Source organism: Triturus cristatus, chromosome 3_1, assembly GCF_964204655.1.
Source record: "Triturus cristatus chromosome 3_1, aTriCri1.1, whole genome shotgun sequence".
Classification (NCBI taxonomy): domain Eukaryota; kingdom Metazoa; phylum Chordata; class Amphibia; order Caudata; family Salamandridae; genus Triturus; species Triturus cristatus.
In genome coordinates this window covers 1,037,696,732-1,037,723,207 of record NC_140583.1, presented here as the reverse complement: position 1 = coordinate 1,037,723,207, position 26,476 = coordinate 1,037,696,732, and the positions used below count along the sequence as shown (strand labels likewise).

The 26,476-nt window shown below is 39.5% G+C and overlaps 1 protein-coding gene across 1 annotated transcript in view; it reads right to left on the bottom strand.

The window, feature by feature from the left end:
- The window catches only part of TMEM163 (transmembrane protein 163), an 848,993-nt gene that overhangs the window by 339,346 nt on the left and 483,171 nt on the right, over positions 1–26,476 (bottom strand). The window contains exon 4 of the mRNA XM_085646437.1: positions 25,830–25,921. Coding sequence (XP_085502563.1) covers positions 25,830–25,921 — 92 coding nt within the window. The remainder of the gene's footprint in view (positions 1–25,829; positions 25,922–26,476) is intronic.

Genomic DNA, 26,476 nt, shown 5'->3' with positions numbered 1-26,476 from the left:
TGTTAATTGTATTCTGTGCTTTTATGGATTACTATTATCCGAATAAAGTTTTGAAACTTGAAACTTGAATTTCGAAGTATATACGATTTATACCGCCTTCATTTCTTTCATGTTTGTGTTAACTTACCCCATTGTTTGTGCGTCTTCCTACCCCTACTTCCTTTTCATCAGCATAAGGTACGTTGTTCCTGCCGTCATTTGTTTTTCATGTACTGCCTATTTCCTTCTATCTCAATTCCCTTGCTTTCCTCCTTCCCTCCCGTATCTCCCTATTTATTTTCTTTTCATGCCTCTTCTCTCTTTTATCAGGTTACCTTTTATTTGTATTTTGCCTGTTGTGCTGCTTTATTCTGCTTTCATTGAGGACAATTTTGGTTGTATTTTCTTTATTTTACCCACTATTCAGAGGCCTTCCATGGAAAGTAAAAGGTTTTCATAATCCTATAAAAAGACTTATTTTTCATTTGGCTACATGTAATGCTGATTTGGGGTTGCTACAAGAGAATGATCTAATGGAACCTGAGGCATTGAAATCTAAACGTGGTTGGGTGGGTTTGGTTCTGGTTTCCCCAATGTTTAATTAGAAAATTGTGGTAGTTGTTCTTTGTACAATAACTTAATATCAAGGTTATTACCCAGAAACTGATAATGAAGGAAGATGGATTATCGTTCAATTTACCAACAATATTATTCCACTGACAGTGTTTAATGTTCATGGTCCCACACAGAACAAATGTAACCTTTGGTCTGACACTGACAAAAACATGTTTTCAGTATGAGGATAATTACTTAATATTAGGAGATGATTGCAATGAGATTGTGGACCCTTTTCTTGATCTTCAATATTCAGCCAAATTTATTTCTAATAGAATTCCAAAACAATTTTGCTCTACTATCTCCCCAGGGCGTTGATTGATTCTGGGAGTCATGGGTCACGATCTAAAATAGAACATATTTTGATAAGTAAACAGCTACCTCAAAACATAGTTGATGCTAAGATTGTATCCATCATGATTTCTGATTAGGTATCAGTTATTACTGATTTGGAATTAGTGCTGGCTGGCTGGTTTAGGATAAGATGGGTAGGTGGAAATCAATTCTTTGTTTATTAAAAGATACAGGATATTCTCCATATGTTATACCCTTGTTTCTGACCGGGGTTTTCTAATTGAGTGTGTGTTTAGAAATAAAGAAAAATGCCAAATAGCATAGCAAGCTGCTTGCTACTATTAAGAACGTAAAACATTGATTATGTTCCTCTAAATTAGATACTGCATTACAAGAACTAATTAAGGGCAAAACTAATTTCAATGAAATCTCTACAAATAAGTGCTTTATCAATTCTACTTAAAAGTAGTGCACATTATAATGGAGGTCATACCAAAGTGGGAATATTTTAAGATTAGAAAATAACATCCTTATGTAGAATTTCTGCAGCATCCTCAGGGTCCCACATTTTCAAAGATGATGGTATATTAAGTGAATTTCAAAATTTCTGTACAAATCTGTATACGCCAGATGTCTTTGCACAACAATCACATATTGATCACATATTGACTCCTATTTACAGTTTATCAAGTACCCTGCTGCAAGTAAAATTGATTTCTCTTCTTTTTAAAGAGATATTTAACTACAAGACATTCTTCATGCAGTTCATTTGCTCAAAAAAGGGAAAACACCTGGCCCTGATGGTTTTACTGTTATGTCTTTTCTCAATGTTTCTGATATTTCAATACCAAAACTATTACAATTATTAAACTTTTCTCATCCTCCAATTTTGCTATTGGCACATTCGAAGATTCGAGAATCTGCCATATACATAAAGATGGCCAAGATCCTATCCATTGTAAAAACTGTAGGTCGATATCACTTGTTAATGTGGATTATAAGATTTTTGCCAAAGTGTTAGCTTTATGCTTATTCTCTCATTTTACCTAAATTAATTTGCAAAGAACAGCTGGGTTGTATAAAAGAAATCTGATAATACTAGACTTTATTTTTTAATGTCTTCAGCAAAGCTCCCCCTCTCAAATATCCTCTAGCAACAATACCGGTTGATGCTGAAAAGGTCTTTGATAGGCTTGGTTGGAATTGTATGCTCAACTCTCTACAAATGCCTTGGCCCTAAAAGCATTTCTTTAATCTCCCTATTATACAGCTCTCCCAAAGTCTCTGTAATGGTTAACAAGAACATTTCTCCTGTTTTTGGCCTTTTGTCATCAAGAATATTTCTCCTTGTTTTCCCTTGTTCAGCAAGGCTGTCCTTTATCCCGTTTGATATTTTTGGGGGATTGGGACCTTTTCTTTCCAGGGTTTAAAATAATCCATTAATTTGAGGTTACCAATATTGGGTGAATCATTTAAACTTATCAGTATATGCTGATGATATTTGCTTTCCTATTGCCAATTCTGACATTTTAAATTACCAGCAGAAATACTTCCATTAAACAAACTTTGCATGCATCAAACAATCAATTGAATCCTCTGGTTCTTTCTGGAATTTCTCTATAACTAAATATCTGGGTCTTAGCTTTACTGATTCCAATAAACAGACAGTCAACATTAACCTTCAGAAGGTTTTGTCTAAAGTGTAGACTTTATTTTCTAATTGGATACCTTATTTTTATCTGGGCGAGGCTATATTTTGGATTCAATTAAAATTAAGATTTTGTGTCTGTTGGTGTATATACACCTCCATGATCTCTGCATATAATCAGTGATTAAAAAAAAAATTCACTCATTTTAAAGTTTTTATGGGGAGACAAAGAAATCAAAAATGTATTCAACTAAACTTTAAAATCTAAACAGGAAGGAGGAATCTGGCTTTCAGATTTTTAAATAAATTTCCTCTTCAGTTTTCCCTCTTAATAAATATTGTTTTGAAAGTCCTTTATAGTTTGGGAGATGGCCAGGTGACAATCTGTAAAAGCTTTGATCTGGCTCAGATTTTAGCTTCTAAACATAAGCCTTCTGCCATGTTTCTTTCTATCATCTTTCAGCTCCAAATCCCATCCAATGGAAAGCTGCTGTGAGAAAAGGATTTGGGCCTTACCTGTTCGGTGTCATTTTGGAATAAACTTTGGCTTAAAATTCATAAAACCTCCAGAACACCCAATACAAATCAGACATTGTTTTGGTAATTTCTTTGAACAGACCATATTTACGTACTTTCTTATAAGCTAAATTTTCTCATAACTCTGGAAGTAAATGTTGGTCATGTGATCACTTCAGTAATGATTTGATACACATATTATTTTGATGTCTGCATACTTTATCCTCTCGGCACAAAGTTTGGAAACAGATTAGAGCAATATTCCACACCACTTGGCAGTTTAATATAATTAACTTTTTTCTTGCCAGTCTAATTGAAGTTAGCAATATAAATCTGTTCTATAATAAATTGTTTGACCTTTAATTGGCAATTGCTTTTCAACAGGCAACTATTAACTGGACACATTCTTCAAATGTCTCCTTCAAAGTTTGGTGGTATGCTCTTTGTCATCATAATAGAATGGACAGAGCCTTTGTGTGTTCTTACAGCTAATAGAGATGTATTTTGGTTATCATCAACAGATTTTCTTAATAATGTTAATAAAATTGTTTAAGATAAACACATTGCGTTATTGAAACATTTTAAGCTACCTTGAACAAAAGAAACTTCTGTCTATGTTTCCACTACCGTCTCATGCTCATTGTTATGTACTACTATTATTTATATGCCTAATGTTTGGTCTGCATGGTCTTTGGCATTGCAATGATCATTGTTTAAGTTTCATAAATATACTCTCCATTCCCCATCTTTGTTTGTCTTCTTTCCCTCTTTTCTCTTCTCCATAAGGTGAAAATGTAAATAGCTTCTATTGTACTTGTTGACTTTAATTCATGCTGTATTTTTTCTAAATGTCATTTTTATTTTTACTGACATTATTCACTTTACATAACTGAACAACATTTGTTCTTGCAATTCTGTTTAACATATTTTATTGGTTAATAAAACATGTAAACTTAAAAAAATAAACTTGGAAAGCAATCTTCACATCAAATATCCAAATAACCTGGCTTTGCCAGAGAAAATAAACCAATTTCTAGTATTCCATGTTGACTTTGTTTCTCTTCTCATTCCTAACCAAACCACAGACACCATCAAATTACCCTCCGAGATTTACTTCACTTTCAACTATTACATATTTCTGTATTAATTTGCCTGTGTTCTCTTCTATGTCAAGGTAAGTCCATCCTAATTTAACTAGCACATAATACAGGAAGGTATCATATTGTCTAGCAGTGCCAATTCTAGCTGTAATAACAAGTGCAGCACAGTACAATAAACTGGTTTGTGAAGAATAATAGTGTGAACATAATCTTCTCTAACGAAGACTATTAATCCTAGAAGTTTCCAAATATCTTGTCTACTTCCTCCACTTCTCCAATTCCATCTCAATCTCCTCTCTTGATTGTTTCTATACCTCAACTTATTTGTTGCGGGTATACCAGGGTGTAGCAGTCTTGTCTACCTTTCTCCATATGACTTCTCACAGAGCTGCATGGTAGTTGATCCCAGCCAGATAGGGTGCAGGAGAAATATCTGTTAATATTTTTAGAATCAGAGTCTGTGACCATGTATGATTGGCTATGAGACACCAAACATTTGCAACAAAAGTTAGTTATTATTTCTGTGTACACCACATATCTGGCTGGGAAAGGGAAATTTAAATTTCATTTGGTACTGAGTGTCTATATTAGCATTTTTGAGTTGGCCTCTGAATATTGCCTTTCCGTCTAGTCAACTGAATATGATGCTGAATAGGTGGAATTACTAGACGAAATAATCAGCAGCCTTATTTAACGTTTTCAGAAGAATATTTTTTGTTCAGAATATGTGTTGCTAATTTTATTCATTATGGAGTTTAGTGTTGCTTAAAGTTTAGAGTGACATGAAGAAGTGGTTATCAATAATCTTTTCACATAGGCTGAACTTTGTTTTCTTCCCATTACAGCTAAATTTATACAGAACTGATAACCACTGATTCTTAGGCTCAGATTTTACTTGTACAAAACCAGTGAAATTCAGAAGTTATAGCTACCTGAGCTAGCTATAACATATGTTACGCAGTGCACTGCTTATGACCTCACATGTTACATCACTCATTACATGATCAGTGACATCAATGATTACATCATCCAGTGATTGTACATATTTTGTAAACTTTTCTGATGTAAAGATAAATACTAAGCTACTGCATAAGTTAAATTACTATTCTTTCTGTACTACTAATAAGTGATACTATTTCTCACATATGTGATCTGTATGGGTGCATAAGTGGTTGTGGGAACAGCTGCATTGGAGAATAAGTGGGTGTCTGATTAGATGTATGGGTGAGTGAGTGGCTGTACTGGTGAGTGAGTGTCTGTGTGAGTGGCTATATGGGTGAGTGAGTGTTCATGTGAGTGCTTGTATGTATGTGTGAATAGGTATGTACATTTTTGTGTGGGTGTGTGAGTAGTTATATACGTGATTGAGTGGCTCTATTGAGAGGCTGTATGGATGAGTGAGGGGGTTGTGAGTGGCTGAATAATTGGGTGTGTGAGTAGGTGTATGGGTAAGTGAATGGCTGTGTGAGTGGCTGTATGGCTGATTGAATGAGTGTGTGAGTGGTTCTATGGATGAGTGAGTGGGTGTGTGAGCAGTTGTATGGGTGTGTAACTGGGTGTATGAGTGGGTGTGTGGGTATGTGAGTGGTTCTGTAGATTATATCATCAGTGATGTCATTTGAGATATCCTCATTGATGTCATTAGTGATGTCATTGACCCTCTCATGAGTGATGTATTATGTGAGGTCATAAGCAGAGCATTGTGCGGCGTAAGTTGATAGTTAGCTGCGGCTACTATAACTGCTGAAATTCACTGGTTTTGTGGGAGCGAAATTTGAGAGTATAACGTCACTGTAACCATTGTTTTTTTCTGTGAATTTCTAAGTTTTTTAAATTCTATTTCCCACCGATAATGTCCCTGTGACCTTTGTTTTTTCAGTGAATTTCTATGGTTTCTATAATGTTATTTCCTCACAAGAATGTCCCTGTAAGCTTTGTTCATTTTACTGATTTTTTAAAGGAATTTTTAAATTGTATTTCCTAACTATAACCTTTGAGAGTGGGTGTGGGCATGTCTGTATGGGTCTATGAGTGGGTGTGTGAGTGACTGTCTGGGTTTGTTTTTGGATGTGTAAGTGGTTTTGTGGGTATGTGAATGGGTGCCTGAGTGACTGGGCATGTACGTGGCTGTATGGGGTTGTGAATGGCTGTGTAAGTGTCTGAATGGGTGTATGAGTGGGTGTGTGAGTAGTTTTGAGGGTGTGTGAGTGCATTTGTGGGTCAGTAAGTGGGTGTGTGAGTGCCTGTGCAGATGTGTGGATGGGTGTGTGAGTGGCTGTATGAGAATGTGAGTTGATGTGTGAGTGGTTATGTGGGGTGTGAGTGGGGATGTAAGTGGCTTCATGGGTCTGTGAGGGAATGTGTGAGTGGTTTTGAGGATGTGTGAGTGGTTATGTGAGTGACTGTAAGGGTGTGTGAGTGAGTATGTGAGTAGCTGTGTGGGTCTGTGAGTAGATGTGAGGGTAGCAGAATGGATGCATGAGTGAGTGTCTGTGTGGGTGTGTGAGTAGTTCTGTGGGTCTGTGAGGCGATGTATCAGTGACTGTATGTGTGTGTGAGTGGGCGTGTGAGTGACCATATGGGTATGTGAGTCACTGTATGGGTGTGTGAGTGGCTGTATGGAGCTGTGGGTCCTGCACGCAGGACCCGACTGCACCCGACTACAAGGCCCATGGGACCCTGCACTTCCATTCCAAGGAACCCTTTTGAGGGAGCAGAGACTGTGTGCCATCTCTATGTGAATGCACCTGATGATGGCCCCTATACCTCTGCACTTGCATTTTTGCTAGGGCTGGGGCACAAAGGCAAAAGATTCAGCCCTTTGCAGGAGGCCACCACCCCACGCAAATGAGCAAGTGGCCCCTTGAGATCATGCTATTGCACATTTTGCGCTGGGTAGATCCATATTTCAGCAAGGGCCAAACATGCATCTGCAGCCTCTTCCATATTACCAAAGTGATCCAGTGTCAAAAGCACCTATTGTATCCAGGACAATTTGCATAATACAGTCTTGGTGCAGTAAAACCCACAAACATATCCAAGTGCCAGAAGCAGACGGCAAAAAAGATAGTTATGTCCGGTAAATCACCAGTATTTGGTTCAACATGCAGAACCGAATTTATTTAGAATCCACTTGTTACTCCTCATTACTGCCTAAAAACTTGTCATTGCATATGAATGATAGAGTAAGGGAGGCAGCTTTGACGTAGAACATCTATGTGTCAGTCTTCATTTATTGTATCTGTGTTTCTGTATGCTAGATCCGTTTTTGCCCCATTTATATTTATACGTTTTGTGGGGCCCAACACCAGACTTGGATGAGCTATTTCAAAAGTTGTCCTACTGGTAAAATGCAAACAATCTTAGGACAATTGGCATCTAGTCCCTCACCACAAACGTAGAGTGGGGTTCGGGGTCCCTGCTGACAGGATCGCCCATACAGTCGTAGGACAAGATTACCTTTTAATTAATCAATCCATGCGCTGAAGGGGGGCGTAGGCCTACGAACAAGAGGGAAGGTATATATATTTATGTTTTTTACAACACTTGCGAGAAATGGAGTCCAGTGTAGGGGAATAGAGACTTTTTTTTAATGTTCTTACATTTTTTTTTTGCTTCTGATGATAAAGGTACACATTACTATCATATGAGGAAGTTCGGTTAAAAAAGCGTCCATGCATTGGCGTTTTGCAATTTATTTATTTATTTTATGCGTTTTTATATAGCGCGGACTTTACCCGAAGGTGCCAGAGCGCTTCACAATAGGAACAGTAATGATACACGAGGAGCAATCTCTCAAGCACAAGGGAATGATGGGGCTATTCTGGTATTTTTAGCACACATAACGTTCTTCAGATGGGAGCAATAAACAGGCGGCCTGCGTCATGAATAAGATGTGAGCTGCATGCACTAGGAAGTGAATTATGCTCACAGAAGCTATAGATTTAAAACATTGCCTCTGCATGCGCAGAAAATATGTGTGGAAAATATAAGCAGATAATAAATACACATATTTTTAAGCTTTGGGCTAGTCATCCAAAAAAGAAACATTAGAGAAACGAGTTATCCAAGTTTTGTGCAAACTTTCCTTTACTCTTCATTTTAATTGTAAATTGGGCAATGGAGACTGAAGCCAGGAAATATACAGCGGAACAGGAGGTGAATACTAAAACCGGCAAATGAAGTTTTTAGTCCTCTTAGGTTGCTGGGTTTTGCAATTGTTGAAGACTCTGAGATTTACCAGCATGCAATGTGCCATCTGGTCAAGACCATACGCCTACAGATTCGGAAAGGGCACTGGAAAGATGTGAGGCCTATCACATAAATAGGTTTGCAGTCGTGGATATTTAGCTCGTCAATAGCATTGGCAGCATAGGAGAAACAGATATTGTTTGCTGCTTGTGAATTTGGGTGAAACAACATTGATTTGCCATATTTTAGTTAGTAAAATGTAATCTTTTGAAGTGACATTGTTAACAATGAAAATAACATTTGGAGGTGCAACAGAGTGGCAAAGCAAGCACTGCAAAATATCTGGTACCAAACTAAATAAGATCAGACATTGTTTACTATTGACAAATTCAATTAAAGCCACACACAAAGGTGAAACAGCTTAAGTCAGAAAACTGGCAGCATTTTGTATGATTGTACTACTGAATATCGACACCAACAATATCGCGGTGCAAGAATATCGAGGGAGAAAATACTAAAAGGTAAGTGCACTCAGGGAAGTATAGATTTACTATTCCTAGCTCCTCATCTATGTACCCTGAAGATATATGTACCGTATTGGTAAATATAAGTGTAGAAAATCTAGACTTACTTACCTGTCAATATTTTATATTCGATATTCTGTCCTTGATATAGTTTCCAATCAGTATTGGGGTTTCCATATTCAGGAGCACACCCTTTTGTATTAGAGCTACTATATCTAAGGTGGAAAATCTACAAACAATTATGGCATTTTACCTTTATTACATCCTGTGGGACTAAAAATGAACTCTGTGACATTTAAGACACTCTGTGCTAACATATTAGTATGCCAGAGATCATCCACGGTAATCTCTGACCGGAGGTGCTGGGTCAATTTTTCCCCTCCAACCTGAAAGAAATCGATCCTAAATCATACCAAAGCCTCTGCTGAGGAAATCATCTTATATGCCATGGTGATAGTTCCCTTAAGAGGACCCTTGATCGGGTAATCAACAAAGTAACTCTGAGTGCAGTGAGATTCTACTGAATCAACAATATTCAAAAAGTGTTGTAACTGTAAATACCGAGACAGGTCGGCCCGGGGAAGATAAAACCTTTGTTGCAAACTCTCATAAGAGTGAAGAACACCTCCCTCAAAAAATTGCCCTACTGTAAAACGTATGTATAGGCATTATAGAGGGTAATTTCTGGCAGAATGTTTTAAAGATACGACCTGATGAGGTGAAAGACCAGTAGGGTCTTATACCTGGTCCGTTTGATACCGGAGAAGCAAAAGAAAAATGTAGGCGTATTAGCATTAATTTTCTATAAGGACAAATGATTACAAGAGACTGATGAATATAAGTTAAGCCAGACATTTGAGTATCATGCCATATTGCCATTTTCAAAGAAGTCCTCCATTTGACAGTCACGTTGGTCTCCAATGCAATGATTTCATTGACTTACCCCCGGTTCTTACATCACTCTGTCAACTTCCTATGGATTGCTGATTGATTTTTGCAACTTCATGTATTACACGCTAGGTGAATCACAAGTACACCCAAATACCTATGACATTAGCTCAGCTCTTTGGTGGAAACAAAACACTAAGGGGCAGATTAAAATGTCGTTCGGAAGCGCTCCGGATGGGATTGGGTACTTCAGAATCCTATTCGGAACCCTTGTTTCTGAACGAATCGTACACATTTCCCAACGACTGATTATGATGCCCGGAAACAATTTGTACAGTATGAATCGGTTCCGAAAGGCGTTCTGACAGCCCGAGTCTTTCGGAACCAAATTGTACAGCTCTGTGAACACGGTTTACCCACAAACAAGTACGATGACCAATTCGGACAGCCGTTCCAATTCGGTCTGCCTGACACAAAAGGGCTGTTGTAATCTGTCTTTTTGGGGCGCATTGCGGGCCCACCTTTACCTGGAGGCGTCCAATTGGGGCCTTGGGCACTAGGGACCCCTCTTTTCAGCCATGCACAATGTGGAAGGCACCATGGTGTGCCCGCCACAGGATGCAAGGTTTTCCCCAACCAATCCTTTTTTCAATGGGAGCCTGTGTTCTCGTTTGCAACACAGGCTCCCATTGAAGTCAATGCGAGTCCGACCGAATGATGTTGGGAAGCATTGTGATCGGTCATTCAGACTCACACAACCCAATTCATTCAGAAAGCATTCCGGAACGATTCGGTTGGACTGCTTTCCAGATGACATCATAATCGGCCCCTAAGAAGTGAATATGTGCTCCTATGGGACACTCCCTGATTCAGAAAGTCCTCCATCCTTAAACAACTGCACTCTTGAAATGCACCAAAGATTGAGAATGCTCTCCGGGTACACATCTGACGAGCAGGTTCTAATCACCACCTTCAAATGGGAACATAAACACCACTTTCTGAAAGAGCTCACATAATTGGTACTCACCCCTCATACTTGGTCTCCACAAGCCTGTATTAAAAAGATGTTACTGTCTTCTGGAAGACCATACTTCTTGTTTAAAGACCTGTATGTACTTGTTTACTATTGTACTATATCATACTGTGCTCTGCCACCCTGTGCCCAGATCCTGACGAATTATGTCTTGATCCAAAAAACTAAAAAATAAATAATGAAATATAGCTTTGAGGAAAAGAATTGGTAGACAATGAGAGGAAGAAAAAGATTGAGAGATGGGCTTTGACTACTTCTCATATCTTGTTATTTTCCTAAGAGTCACAGATTCAGAAACCTATTATGTTAGGTTGAACAAAAGTAGGTCTCTCTTCTCCAGTTGCATTTCTGGGGAGATTAAAGAACTGTACTAGTGGACAGGATGTTAAACTTCAGTGAAACATATAAGTAGAATCTGTGCCTATTTGCAATTGCTCGGTGGTGGTGCACCCTTACATTTCACCTCTTTAATATTGCCACTATTGAACTTCCTACTGATTTTAGAAGCCTCAGATTTGGTTATTTTAAATTCAACTGTTAAGAACAATTACTTAAGTATGGGATGCTTACCACATTCATTATAAAGAATTGGGGACGACAAAGAGGATAACATGGTATGTTGCATACTTAAATTTTAATTACTGGTTGTGTGCAATTAATCACTTTACAATTGCAGTGACATTGCACATTCACATGCTGTCATCATCATTTGCTGTCATCATCATTCATCAAATATGATCTTAATTCCAACATAAAAAGTTACCTCATTTTAGCAAACTGTTAGACCTGGCCCTTTTGACAGGTTTATCCCCAAACTTTTTACCTTTTGCCTCCCGTTTGTCTGACCCTGTTTTTGCTGGCTATATGATTTTGGGCACTTTACCACTGCTGACCAGTGCTAAAGTGCATATGTTCTCTGTATAAAGTGAGACAATAATTGGTTATCCTTGATTAGCATATTTGATTCACAGGTAAGTCCTTAGTAAAGTGCACAGTGTGTGCCAGTGCCTGGAAATCAAATGCTACTAGTGGGCGTGCAGCACTAGCAGTGCCACCCACATGAGAAGCCCTGTAAATGTATGTCAGACCTACCACTGTAGTGTCTGCGCACGCAGTTGTAAACTGCCTGTAATAATGAAGGATGTCTCGTAGACAGGCCGCTTAAAACAAGTCGTAGGTTTATTCAACAAGTTATAAAGGTCATATAAAAGCTCATTAGAAAAATGTCTGTTTGCATTATCACCGCATTTTTACTCCTCTCGTGCACAGTGCAGTAAATGAAAATAAATAATTCCTTATGAAGAATGTGCCACATCAGTAGACCCTGTGGGTACATCGCGTCTCAAATGCGCTTCCACGAACACGCAACGAGAATGCGAGAGATCCTTCTGAAATCTCCCAACCCAAAATGGATGCCAAAAGTACGCGAGAGCTGACGCGTGAGCTGACGTCTCGCAGATCAACATGTAGCTGACGAAAGTAGAACAGTGCAGCGCGCACCGTGCGCATCACATCACGTCCCGGTCGCTGAGTCAGGAAGAGGATTCCATTGCGTCATCACTCCCAGGATGGCAACGAAGAAGGAACATCTCTCGCACCAACGAACACCTCCTGCACCAACGGCCCCGTCACAGCGTGGCAACAGACAAAGGTAAGCGACGTCTTTCAAACTGTCGTTTGACAGATTTCCTTATGTCATGCTGAAGAGCGTGTGACAAGCTAGTTGATGGTTCTTTTTTTTTTATTTTCCTTTTCCGCATGGTTAATCACCAATATACGTTGAAGCTCAAACTCTGCCATAACTTGAGAGATTTACCACTACAGTAGTTCACAGAGCACCGAGTCCACTTGTAAAACGTGAGCTGTGCTCATCTGTTTCCTAAGCTATAGGCTAGATGGGGTGAAAGGCCATTAAAAGTCACCAAATACTAGAAAGCGCTTCACACCTCACACGAACCACAGGTTCCGAGACTCTCTCTCTTCATCAACTCTCCTAGGGTGACAGTTATCCTCAGAACAAAAATCGCTACTGGTAATTCCCAGCACACGTCGCAGCTTCCACTGGAACCTGAAACCGAAGAAAAAAAACTGGCACTCACATACTAGGGCGACCGATGGATAGGTCACTGGTGGGGCTCTTGAGTGTCAGCTTCCACTCGTAATCACTCTTAAGTTCCCTTTTTCTTTTTCCAGTAACAATCACTTTACACACATCTTTAGCTACAGTACAGTTTCCTTCAGAAATACGCAGCTTGTAATTCCACTTTACTCACAGTTTCAGTACAGTTTCTATCAGCAACCAGATTGAAAGTTCTCTTGAAATTTTTCCTTTTCACTTGAAAATCCTTTAAGCAACAGGAACCATAGTCCATAGAAGTAGCACACACGTAAGTTCTTCCAGTCGTCGCCAGTGTAATAATGAAGGATGTCTCGTAGACAGGCCGCTTAAAACAAGTCGTAGGTTTATTCAACAAGTTATAAAGGTCATATAAAAGCTCATTAGATCTCTTGTAGAGCCTCTGTTAAGTCCCCATGAGAGCCCCACCAGGAGCAGCCTCCCTGCTGCTCAGCCCCATCTCTTCCAACTGTCAACTCCCCAGTTCCTCACACCCAACATTCTAAGTGACATCACTCATGGCTGAGCAGCAAGGGACAGAATAGTAATAAGGAAGATGCACACAACACAACAGGTTATAACACTGCCATGTTGTCCTGGCAAGTGCACCCACTTGCCAGGCCCAAACCTTCCCTTTCCTTACATGTAAGGCACCCCTAGGGTAGGCCCAAGGTACCCCCAGGTGCAGGGTGCAGTGTATGTGAAAGGTAGGACATGTACTTGTGTGTGTGACATGTTCTAAAAGTTAATTACTGTGTATTTCATTTTTCACTGTTGAAAGGCCATCTGTCTCATTGGCTTATCATTGGGGTTGCACTGTAACATTTTTACCCGTGTAACTTGCAATATGGACAACATAGGAAAATGAAGTTCGGACTCTGAACCCAGAATTTATTAACACACCTTTTGGTGAAGGTGGTTTTTAAATCCTGTGATTTGAAAATGAGTGAAGTGATGGTTAAATAATTATACTACGACCAAGGAGACTATGTGTATTGGCCCACAGTCTGCCTAAATAAATAGCAGCAAATCAAAACCGGTAGCCAGATTGTCTTTTCTATAAAACTTTAATTTAAACCCCATCTGGCTAGCAATATAGGGTTTAACCACTTTTTTCGCTTTACTTTTTGAAAGTGAGCATTTTCTTAATTTACCATTCTGTGTGCCTCTGGTTGTGTGTGTATTCAGCGTCTGGTGCATGAGCGATAGGAGCTGAGATATGAATTCACTCTAGACAGTCACCGGTGGGGTTGTGGTGTGCCCTACCTTGCCTGGGTGACTCACTGCAGGACTGAATAGACCTGGTCTGCATTTAGAGTGGTGGGAGGAGTTGTACTTACACTTGAATAGGCTGTGTCTCTTTTTGTACAATGCTGTCTCCACCCCTTGTGGTCATGCTACACCAGGGAGGAGAGGACTGGTTTGGACTGGGTCCAGAGACCCTTGCCACAAAGAGATCAAATACATTTTAGGGTATAATTATTACACCTAAAATCCCAGGACTTTAGATTACTTCAAGGAACAAGAGGACCCTACCAAGAAGAAGAGCTGAAGAGCTGTAAGGAGGAGTATTGCCCCTTTGCTGTGTGCTATGTGGGGTTGGTCTGTAGTTGCTGCTTCTGTCTGTGGTGGAGAAAAAGGAATTACTATTTTTCTTTTTCTTCATGGAAAGGTCCTTGCTGGATTTTGAGAGAGACCCTGCCTGGAAGGGAAACTGTGGACTGTGTAAGGAGTGCTGCCCTGATGTGAGAGGTGAACGAACCTACCGTTGCTGCTCCTGTCTGGAGCACTAGAGGGACTGAACTGTCCTCATTTCTTTAAGTTTAAGAGAAAGCGTGTGGAGTGTTTAAGGGTGCTTCCCTCGTCATTTCTACAGTCTGGGAGTAAAAGCGCATGAGAAGCGCTTCTTGCACTGCTCAGTGCATATGGAGCACTTTTTTGCCACCCTTGCCTGTGGCTATTGAGAGAGGGGAGGTGAGAGCTCAGGCAGGAGAAGTGCTCCCCTTTTCCCTAGCAGCCTGTCTCCATTTTCGGCAGTGTGTGTAGCTAGGGTGTTGCTGCTTGGCCCTGAGCTGCAGAGGATCACTGCACAATGCAGCTGGGAAACCCAGGCGGAAGTTCCCTGGCGCTGCTGGGCAATGCCGAAGCCGAAGGAAGCGATGTCACCAGCGTGATCAGGAAGTCCCTGGCATTGACTGGCAACTGCTCCTTAGCCAAAGGAGAAAGGAGGGGCCACCCAAGGGAGGGCCATGCGTCAGCGATGCAGCTGCTGTGCGAGACGGCAGCTGCCCCCAATGAAAATGACCCCCAGGTGAGGCCCCTTCCCCAATATCTGAGTCATCGCCACACGCTGCTGTGCTGCCCGAGCGCAGGCAGCTGCACTTTTAGTTACTGTGGAGGCATTGTTCTTTTTGGGACATTTACGGATGGAGCTCATCTCAGAGGCCCCCAATCCCAGGATAGTACCACACGAGGCAAGCTTACCACATTCACAGTGGTAGGTGGGCTGGTGGCCCTGTAGCCTACATGGGGAAACTACAGTACCTGAGAAGGCGGATTCCCTTCATAGAAGCACTGTGCCCCATGCATTCAGGTGATGGATGATATTTCCCTACATTTCTCAGCCCTTAGGTTATAAAATATAGGGAGGAGATGATAGGCACAGTGATGGTGATTCTTACAACATTCTTATGGTATGAGCAGCATAATGAGGGTGCTGTTTTTTGTGATTTTATGCATAATGTTGCCTTAATGTTTTCAGGACTTGCGCAACTTCTAAGTATATGATTTACTGCAGTAATGGTGGGAAAGTGATCATGATGCATATGATGTTATGACTAACTGCCCTACGGCAGAGTGATGATGATTTATGGTTTCTGCATGCTTATGACAAGTGCCTAGTGACACAATGATTTTTGTAATTTTGGTCTTATATGACTTATGTGCATCTTTATGACAAACGCCCAGTGGCACAGTGATTTATGTGATGTGGTCTAATGTGCTTTACATGCTACAAAGTGACTTCTGGTCTAATGTGTTTTTATGTACAGTACAAAGGATATTTTTGTATAACCTTGTGTGGAGTCTCTTTTTGTTGCATTTCTAGTGTTTCACTGGTGTGTGTTGTGCAAACGCTTTACACATTGCCTCTGGGATAAGCCTGACTGCTTTGCCAAGCTACCAAGGGGCTGAGCAGGGGTTATCTTCGATGTGTAACTCCCTTACCCTGACTAGAGTGGTGGGTTCTGCCTGCTTAGGTGCATACCCTAGCCAACCAGAAACGCCATTTCTAACACGCACGCACATAGTATTAAAAATATGGATGGCATTTTTGAGGTAAAGTATTTAAGTTGTCATAGATATATTCTATAAAAATACAGTGTAGGCAGTGGGGCACCTTTGAGCCCCAGCAAATGAGTTTCTATGGAACACTGCCAGGGCAGCTCTATCTGGGGCCCTAACGAGGTGAAGACGAGCAGCAAGACATGGAGCTAACTAGAGACACTACTGCACCTCCTAAGACAACACAGAAAGCTGAACTTTACTGCCAGTCGTGGAATAGGCAAAGGCCCTCATAAGGTATTTTGTCATTTTCCAAAATTGTGTTGGCCGCTTTCACCGACCTGATGGAGTGAGAAACCTGACCTACAAGGACGATCACCATGAAAAGCTAAGCTGGTAGGAGCAGACCCAAGCTCCCCCTGGGATCATGGCCTGCACCTGAAACTGAGACATGGAGCTAGTCTAGAGCAAGAGTTGGGGGGTTCTGAGGATCAGCAGAACCTGCTAAATAAGATGCACAAATGTACAATTGTTTTAAAAGGCCCCTTTATTTTAGTGACAGTGGAAGCTATGAACTGTAGGCTTTTATACAAGGAGGAGGTCTTTAAGGAGGTCACGGTCTCTGTATCTCAGCTAGATAAGTCAGTGAAGAGCATTCAGTAATGTGAGGAGTCCCTACAAGACTTTTGGTCCAGTGGTGTCCCAGCCATGATACGATTAGAGTCTCAGCTCAAATTATTTGAGGACTTTAGAAAAGTTGCTAATATGCACATTTTGGGATTCTTATATCCGGGAGGCGATGGGTTATCTCTATGTTTTGAAAGACACATGTTTCCATAAATGGAGATTAAGATGGCTTCTCACATGCTGACTTTGTTGGTGAGGATGGTATGCAGGCTGTTGGTCAAAGTTACTAAAAGTAAGAATGGAGCAGAGGCACAGTAATTGCCAAATTGTGCAGCCGGCAAGCCTGTGGAGCAGTAATGAGAACAGCCGGTAAGAAATGGTTGCTTTTTCTGGTGCAAGAACAATTCGGATATTCCCATACAACAGTCAGATAACGCCGTGACACAGACAGAGAGAAGTGGTCATGGACGAAGCAATCAGAAGGTTCAGTTTGTAAAACGGAGTGCTGCCTTCAAAAAGATATATCAGACCTTTTCTGGAATGGCACTTGTGGATCTTCACAGACCTATGAACTCCCTTCTTATTTCCTTCTGGGAAATTGTTGTATAACTAGTTAATAATGAAAAGCTTTCTATAGAATGAGGTGCACAAGAAACACACCATGCTTCTGATAGACATTATAGAATTCAAAAACAAACCACCCACTGCATTGCTGTAGAGGCCAAAGTGGTTTAGTGTATGTCTAGCGATTTTGTGTACTGCACAAAACAATCATTGGTCAATGTTTGTGCAGACCTTAGTGGGGCATCTGTTTATGGTTATTCCTTCTTCCTTGTATGTGTAAATTAAGTATCTTGTGTGCTCACCTGGGACCCAAGATCACAGTCCCTACAACTCTACTCCGGCTGAGGGGATTGTGTACTGGTAAAGATTAAGACAGCAGTAAAACAGCGAGGAGATTGATTTCTTTTACTTTCAAATTATAAATTCCACTATTCTTCTACCCATGGTCCTCTGTAGGATCTTTTGCATCTTTCCCATAAGAGAGAAAATCACAGGAAGCAAAGGGGGCTGCTGTGGGACCGGAGAGTGGCCATATTTTCTAAGTAATAAAACACTGCTACCACAAGTATAAAATATATCAATAGTCCCTTCACAGTTCAATGACAATGTTTAGGACCTCATCCTTCAACCCTGTGCCTCTACATGATCGTAGAACTAGTCAGTCACTTGTAATATGTTTTAACACATCCACTAGTGAGTTCTGACCCAGATATTTACCAACATGTTCTAAAATTACCATAGCCCAAAATAAATAAGTGAATTATCTCTTAGTCTTAGGTTTTAATTCTAAGCACAGTGATACATATTGCATTGCTCTAGAAAAGATTAAAGTTGGTCACCTTTTCAGGATTTAAAAATGTGCCCTGCAGGTCTCTCTCTCATACACCACCCACACACCCTTGCATTCGCAAACACACACACACACACTTCTTATCATATACTTGTCCTGGCGAGCTCTTTAAAAGATAGATTTACTCACTTTGAATTATATAAGTGTTCAGGATCTCAGGGGCCCATTAGGATGGCGGGCTGACTTCAGTCTGCCTGGCATCCTCGCGATGGTGGGAACGGCTGCCAGACATGCGGCGGTCCCTCACCGCTGATTAGTATGCGACCGCCACCCTGGCTGTCGCATTCTGCATATTTGACATTGCTGCGGTTCTGCTTACAGCGGCGAGTGCTTACAGCAGCACCTGCTGCAATGCCAAATTGACATGTTGTGCATTCCCATGCACAACATGGCAGGCACCGCATGGTGCGGAATACAGGGGGTACCCCTCAAGTGCACCCCCATCCCCCCACTCTCCCTGGGGCCCGCAACAGACCCCCAAAGCACATCCGCGCCAGTCTTTCCATGGCGGCATCGCCGCATGGAAAGGCCAGTTACCACACCCATCCTAATATGGATGGCGGTGCCTGGTAGGCACCACCACCATATTAGTGGCCAAGTCTGCCCGGCCGGCAATCGTAACGACTGCTGACCAACGCGATCCACCCGCCATCCTAATGAGCCCCTAAGTGTTCAATTTGAATAGGTGAAACTTCTACTAGTAGTTATGTGTGCCAGATGCGCTTTCGAGTTTTGATGTCTTATTTATCAAGCTACTTAGGTATTCTCACAAGCATTTCATCCTTCATTGTATTTTGAAATATTGTTATCTTTAGGGCTAGCATATGATCTGATCCATTAGGGTTCATGTAGCGGTATATAGGAAATCACTGTACAAATGACCAAGGTGTGTGGAACCAAGTGGAGGTCACCATCAGTTAATTTAGCAATGAGGCTTTATGAGGTAAGTGGTTAGACCTATGAAAGAGAGACCTAGAAAAGGAATCTATTTAAATGAAATCTGACAAGTTTTATTACGGAAACCTTAATGGCTACAAAATAAATTCCAGTCGTTTTTCAGTTTTACTGTAAAGGAAATGGCTGGTTGATAATGAACTACTGGTGCATGTAAAGACAATCTGTACCACTCCTCTGACTAAATGTACAATTTATTTAGCAAAGTATTGTTTCGGTTATTAATGACTGTTTCGACAGTAATTGTAGACGTCTACTTGAGGCTTGTTAGCATAATCACTAAGCTTTCATGTAAATGTATTTACCAATTTGTTAAAATTAACAATGGCAGGAAAACTCGTTCTGCAAATTGTACAAATTATGTTGATTTCTTTAGATTTTTGTACCCACACGCCTACACCCTGCATACAATTCTGTAGTCAATTTCAGTAAGTTTGGCCACATCAGAAGCTTTTTATTTTATAAAGTAGACATCTGTTTACACGGTCCATATGAAAGTTGACAGAATCATGGATGAACTGTGTAGCATACGTGTAGTAATCATGACTATATTTTGTGCTTTGATGCCATCTATTTGTTTTGACTCTTTTGGTGATTTAACTTTAGCTTTTGCAAAGCATTTCTACAGTTTAACACTTTGAAATGTTTTGTTCGTCATTTATAAATTAATCCCATATTTGTATTTAGCCCACAATCAAGCTCGATTAGATCCACGTGGTAGCAACAAGTGCAAAAACATTCTTTAGGAAATAACATTTGCATCATTTCTAATTAATTGTTCCAGGGTCGAAACGTCAACTAATTAGACACTTTTGAATTCATTAATGTACATAGCAGGGATGACTAATGAGCAACACAATTATTATTATATATGATAGTGCATATGTCAACCTTAGATTGTTATTAAATGGGTTCTCATTCACTGTGTATCCCTTTGTTTACAACTCATGTGAACTGCGTCGCAATGCTTTTTCTTTGGAACACATTTTGAATACTTTAAAAATGTGATAAATTCAATATTCACTAATTATTTGATAGCTGTGTGCTAATCCAGTAATCATCACTTAAAGAGGGTTTATCCAGACTCTCCTTCCGCTGCTACAGCATTTTGGCAGCATGATTTTTAAAACTTGAAATTCAGGTGGTATAGTATATCCTTATCGGTACCGCCTAACCTTTTTCTCCCTTTTTTCAACGTATTTTGTTCCTACACTGAGGTCTAAGGCTCACATACTCACCTAAGTACTCATGTGTTCATGTGTGAATAGCTAACTCTTCTCTCATGTGTAAAGCACACTGACAACCCAAGTGATGGTTAGACACCGGCCTTAGACCTATTATTGTGAGCATAAAGACATTGGCCCTGCATCTTAAAACAAGTTACATTTAGACCCACAGATTTTCAAAATGTTTTTAAAGCCCTGCTTTTCGCCAGTATGTAGTAATTTTAGCTTCCATAACTGTATGTGTTGCTTTACTAAGTATGCTAAAACGTGATTTCTTTTGAAGATTTTTAAATACAGTTTTTTATTTTGAGTTATTTAAAATGTTTAACTAAATTGTTTATAGTAATTTATAGTGTTGTAGCTGGCTGTTGGGTTTGCAAGGGCAGAGAGTATGAAGTTAATTAGGCAAAAACTAACTTTTAGTTAATTAATAGTTTTATTTAATTATATGATTGGTGTTAAAGTTAATTATGCAAATTATGCAATACTGATTTTTTTAGGTATATTTTAGGTGTGGGTTTGTAAGTTTGTAGGGTTATGGGGTGGAAAGTTAATTAAGTAATAAGAAATGAACAATTAATTATAATTGTATCAATAAATATTTAATTGATTAGTAATTGTGTAAAATGGTGTAATAATTGTATATGTGTGTTATGTTTTTGATGTAGGCTGCCTGGTTTGTAGTGGTATAAGGTGGGAAGTTAATTTCATAATAACTAATTACCAATTAAGAATTAATTAATTATTTAATACATTATCGATTTTGTGATTCAAGCAATACTTACTTATTTAGGTTACATTTTAGTTGTGAGATGGTGGGATGTCAGTGTGTAGGGTGGGAATTTAAATAAATTATATTTAATTAACAATTAAGTGTTAATTGTTAATTCATTAATGAATTGATTATCAATTATGTAAATTGTGCTATACCTATTAGAGTTATAGTTTCATTTTGGAATGTGGATTGAAGGGGTTTAGGGTGGAAAGTCAAGTAATAGTTAATTAACAATTTATTACTAATTGCTAAATAATTATTTAAAAATTTGAAATATGTAAGCTATGGAATCTTTTTTAGATGCGGACTGCTAGTTTTGTAGGGGTACAGGGTAGGAAGTTAATTAGTTAATAATTCAATATATATATGTGACCTGCTTCAATACTATATTTGAAGCAGAAGGTTTTGCAGCCCTTTATGAGCATACATTTTTCAATGCAGCTGATTAGCACATCAGTTGCATCACAAGATACTGGACAGTTCACAAAGACAATGTGCACTTTGCACCCACTATTTTCAACGTTTCCAATGATACATCAGGTTCCCAGGTTCCTGTTGAATGATGTCAGTCAATATACCGCAAATGACTTGACCGAGCTCATGAAGGAACTTTGTCTACATGATTGCAATAGTTGATATGGGTGGGGGCTTTTTTAGGATGTAATGACAATCAATGGTACATTGCTACCTGGATAATATCAGCCTGACAAAACCTGTCAGACAAAACTCCATTTTGTGAAACATCCCACATAAGCAGAAACAGTTTTCACGAAAATCTGAATTTTTTGTGAAAAAATATTCAAGAATTGGGTTTGAATCACAGATCCAGAATACAAAAATCCCGTGACCTTTTAACAATTCCTGAAATAAAAGAAATTTTAATATGAGTTGTTTTGTTGTTAAACGTCAGGAATGAGAGATGCAAAAGAAGTCAACCACAGAAGAAACGAAAAAAAGGCAAATACATCGAGGATAGGAGAGACAGGTCATGCATGAAATATCAGAAACGGAGTGAGAGATGTGGTAAGCATATCAGCAACACCATATGGTGTGGGTGAGGGGAATTAAAGCAGAGCCATAAAGGGTGGTAATGGCAAGGTGGTAATGGAGAGAAGAAGACCCCTGATTTTAAAAAAAGAAAGACACCAAGAAGAAAAGGGTATGAGTGAGAGGATGGATTACATGGGAGGAACCCTCATGAAAAAACGAAAGAGAAAGTATAGGAGGAGAAATGTAATTGGTGAAAACTTCAACCTTGCAGATGTCATTCATGGTGAAAAAGTTGTGGAAACAGGTCCCATGATTAGAGGCCGTTACAAATGATAAGTTTCAGCAAGTCCATTTTTTGCTCAAATACACATAGAACACATTGGTATGTGTTGGTAAATGCTAGCAGAGTTAGGCATCTGATTCTAAGCAGTAGAATCTATTGGCAATGGCTCACATGAGATGTAAACTCCTTGCATGTTATATCCAATGCTGTTGCGTGATGATCGCGTCTGGCAGATGACAGCAATCCCTTATAGGATGTGGTATGACAATCTCTAACAAGTGATGAAAACCTCTAATATGTGTTGATTATCTTTTGCATTGGATGACTACCTTTGGTTTGCAAACACCATACTCAGTGTTTAATGGCAGCACATGCAATTGTAAGGCAATAAGAAGTAAATTAGGGAATCATTTAGGCTTATGAGACAATAGCCAGATAACTGACGATGTGTGTCAACATGTTAGGATAACCCAGGAATATCAGGCATTGCATTGAAATTTAAGTCAGCATCTGTTCGTATGATACCAAAGTAAGCTATGTAGTACTTGATGAAAGTGTTAAGCTGTTACTTGGAGACAAAAGTTGTGTATTTACTAAAAAACAAAAGGCAGAGTATGGAGAAACGGTTGTAGTTTCACAAACTGACAAGAGCCAAATTGAGGGGCATATTATCAAGAAACGGCGTTTCTTCCCTGGACCGGAATCAAGCATGCTAGGACCGGTTTCGGGGTTTCACCCCTCTTCAGCCAGGATAGCTTGACTTCGGTGGCATGGTGAGCACGGGACGCACGTCTGGGCATACCCTTCCAACAAAGGGCGAACAGTTCGGGCTGTACTGTTCCCATAGGGCACAGGGTCAAGACTGATTTGCATATGGCTGGGTCCAAACTGTAATGACATGGTGAGCAAAAAAAATGATGGATTTAAGCCCAGATCTCTGTACTGGGGTGAATGTACGACATTGTTCTTCATTCTTTCCATCGATAGGTCTTTTTGTTGCATTTTTATATTTAGGTGGCAGCACTTTAAAAAAAAACGTTTTCTGCATATGCTTGTTGAATGTGTGTGTGCATTCTATTGTGAGTGGATGAGCAGGTGAATGCAATAATGAGTCAGTGGTGGATTTCTAGATAAGTGAAAGGATGGTTGACAGGGTGCATATATGGTGAGTTATTAAGCACCTTCATTAGTGATTGGAGAGGCACTTTCATTTATACAGCAGACATGTTGGCATTGCCAATGCTTGTTTTCACTTAGCCGCAAGGTCTTTACTATAGCACCAACAGATCCGTGTCAATGTTACCTGAGAAACAAAGGCAAAGATTACCTCAGTTGGCTGAATGCTAAAAAGAAGGCAGCACAGATGCCTTTTATGTATCCTCCAAAAAACAAAATATAGGTTTGGTGGTGAGTCACAACAGGAAAACAATGCCATTGGGAGAACTTTATAAGAATAATAATAGTAATTATTATTTGTAGCAGTATTAGTAGTATTCTTATCAGTATTATTAATTATATTTCTAAAGTGCGCAATTGCCTTCAAGGTGTCCTGGCACTTGTCATTATGAATGGCCGGTTTTTCTAATCTCCATTCCTACTAGTAAACAACCATGTTTTAAAGGATTTCCAGAACTGCCTAGATCAGGTGATTTACGCAGGGCCTTTGGTAGGGTATTCCACAGGTATACTGCTTGAATTGAATATGCTCTACCTCCGAACCGGGAGAGTTTCAGATTTTACTGACCCTAGAAAACTGCTTCAGTTGATCTTAATTGGTGACCAGTTTGGTAGTTCTTGAGCTTGTTTCTTAAGTAGATAGGACCCATTCTATGGCCAGCCATGTAGGCAAAACACAATTATTTAAAAATGATCCTTATTCCTACTGGTAGCCAATGTAGCTTTTTTAAAGCACAGGATATGGACCCCCCCTCCCTCATGCGAGATCTAATACTAACCAAGTTGCTGCATTTTAGATACGTCCAGCCTTTTAATCAGTTTGTCAGAAGCGCCCAATAATATCACATTACTGTAGTCTAATCAACTAAGGATGGTAGCCTGAACAATCAGAACTCTCTGTTCCACCAATAGGAAAGGTAATAGTTTCCTCAGTGTTTTAGGGAGAGAAAAACATGTTGAAGATAGCTTATTGACATGTGAGGTCAGAAACAAGTCATTGCCAAAGACAATTCCAAGGTTCTGAACTTCAGAGGATGCTGACTGTGGGAAATTTGTTTGTGGAGTTCAGATGTATTTAGACAATGGTCCTGGCATCTTATTTGCTGAGCAACAGAGTACCTCCGTTTTGTCTTCATGGAATTTAAAAAAGTTTACTGTTAGCCGACATGCAACATCCCTCATACTAATAGAAACCATTGTAAGGGATGAGTCCTTTAGATCAACCAATATTATAAGCTGGGTTTCATCAGCATAAAGTCAGTCTACCTATGATGGATCAGCTTTGCCAATGGCCTTAGACATATAATAAATAAAGGTGGGCTTATTGCTGATCCTTGGGGTACACCCAAGGCACTTCCCCTAGCCATCCAACCCCACTCCTGTAAAATGCAGTCAGGTAGTGACTTGCCTCTAGCATGTCATTGATTGACCATGAAAGTGTATTGGGCCCTGTTATGATTCGTAATGGAAAGCTGAAGTCCCTCCAACCATTGTGCACAAAGCACAACATGTAAATACCAACAAATGGTGAGCAATGTTTAAAGACTGATGAAAGCTATTGACAGACAGATGTTTAGACATAACTTCAACATGAATTAGACGTTTTTCTATGTTGTTCACGTTAACTTTCTGTAAATTTGAACTGGTTATTAGAAATAATGTTGCTTTAATAAAATATATCATTAAATGCAAATTGTTTCATTGGTAATTCATAGCTACAATTATCCACCAGCTGCTCAAATTTGCTTGAAGTATTTGTCGACCCTTGAGATAATAAAATAGTCTATTAGGTTTGTACTATGATTTCAGAGTTTTCATTGTGGGGCATTCAGACTTCCCCTAAACAAAGCTTACCTTTAAAAGATGCAAGGAAGTGCTATGAAGATAGTTTCAATGAGGATTGGGATTTTTAAAAGTCGTCATGTGATGATCCAGCATTCAATTTCAAGTCATCTCACAAAGTGATGGTTTCAATTTCATGGTCAAGTAAATAATATCTGATAGTATTTATAATTTGTGCTGCAGAAACATTAATATTTGTCTTGATGATTTGTTTGCATACAAAAGTGGCCAAAGGTTGGCAGGTTAGTAAAATCAGAAAAACATTTTTGAAATATTTGGTGGCTAGGTCCTGATGTTCAGTTTACACAACTTTTAGTCAAGATTTCATCCAATATCTCGGTATAAAAGTTACTTACATGTACTCCCGATGGGCAGAATGAACCGCAGCCGCATTGCTGTAACGCCACAGTACTATCACTGATGACAACACATCTAGAACTGCATCAAACTGTGAAAGGTAAAACATAGAAGCTACAGTCAATTATAAAATTAAAATTAAAATTTATTTACATCAAATTAATGAGTCTGCAAAGTTGTAATGATTCAAAACCTACATTTTTTTCTAATTGCATATTGACACCTTCCAATCCCATCTTGGAGAAATAGTCAGCATTATTTTGCCAAAACAATATTTCATGATTTATGTATTTATGTCATCTAATGTATAACTAAAGATATGATAATACCGGCACACCACTGCCCGTAAACTGTGACATATACATATATATATACACATACAAATATACGCATTGGGTGTGTTCTGTCCCTAACGATAATAATACTTTTGAATCGAGCATTACCGTGAAAGCGATGCGCTGTCTGTCTCTAGACTAACAGAGTTCTGGATATATATATATATATTTTTTTTAATTATTTTTGTTTTGCAGAGTTTTATATAGCCCGAACTGGACCCAAATCCAATCAGGTATCAGAGCGCTTTACATAGCACCAGTTACCTTACATGAGGACACACATTCATTTTTTGTTAGGCACAGGGAGATTA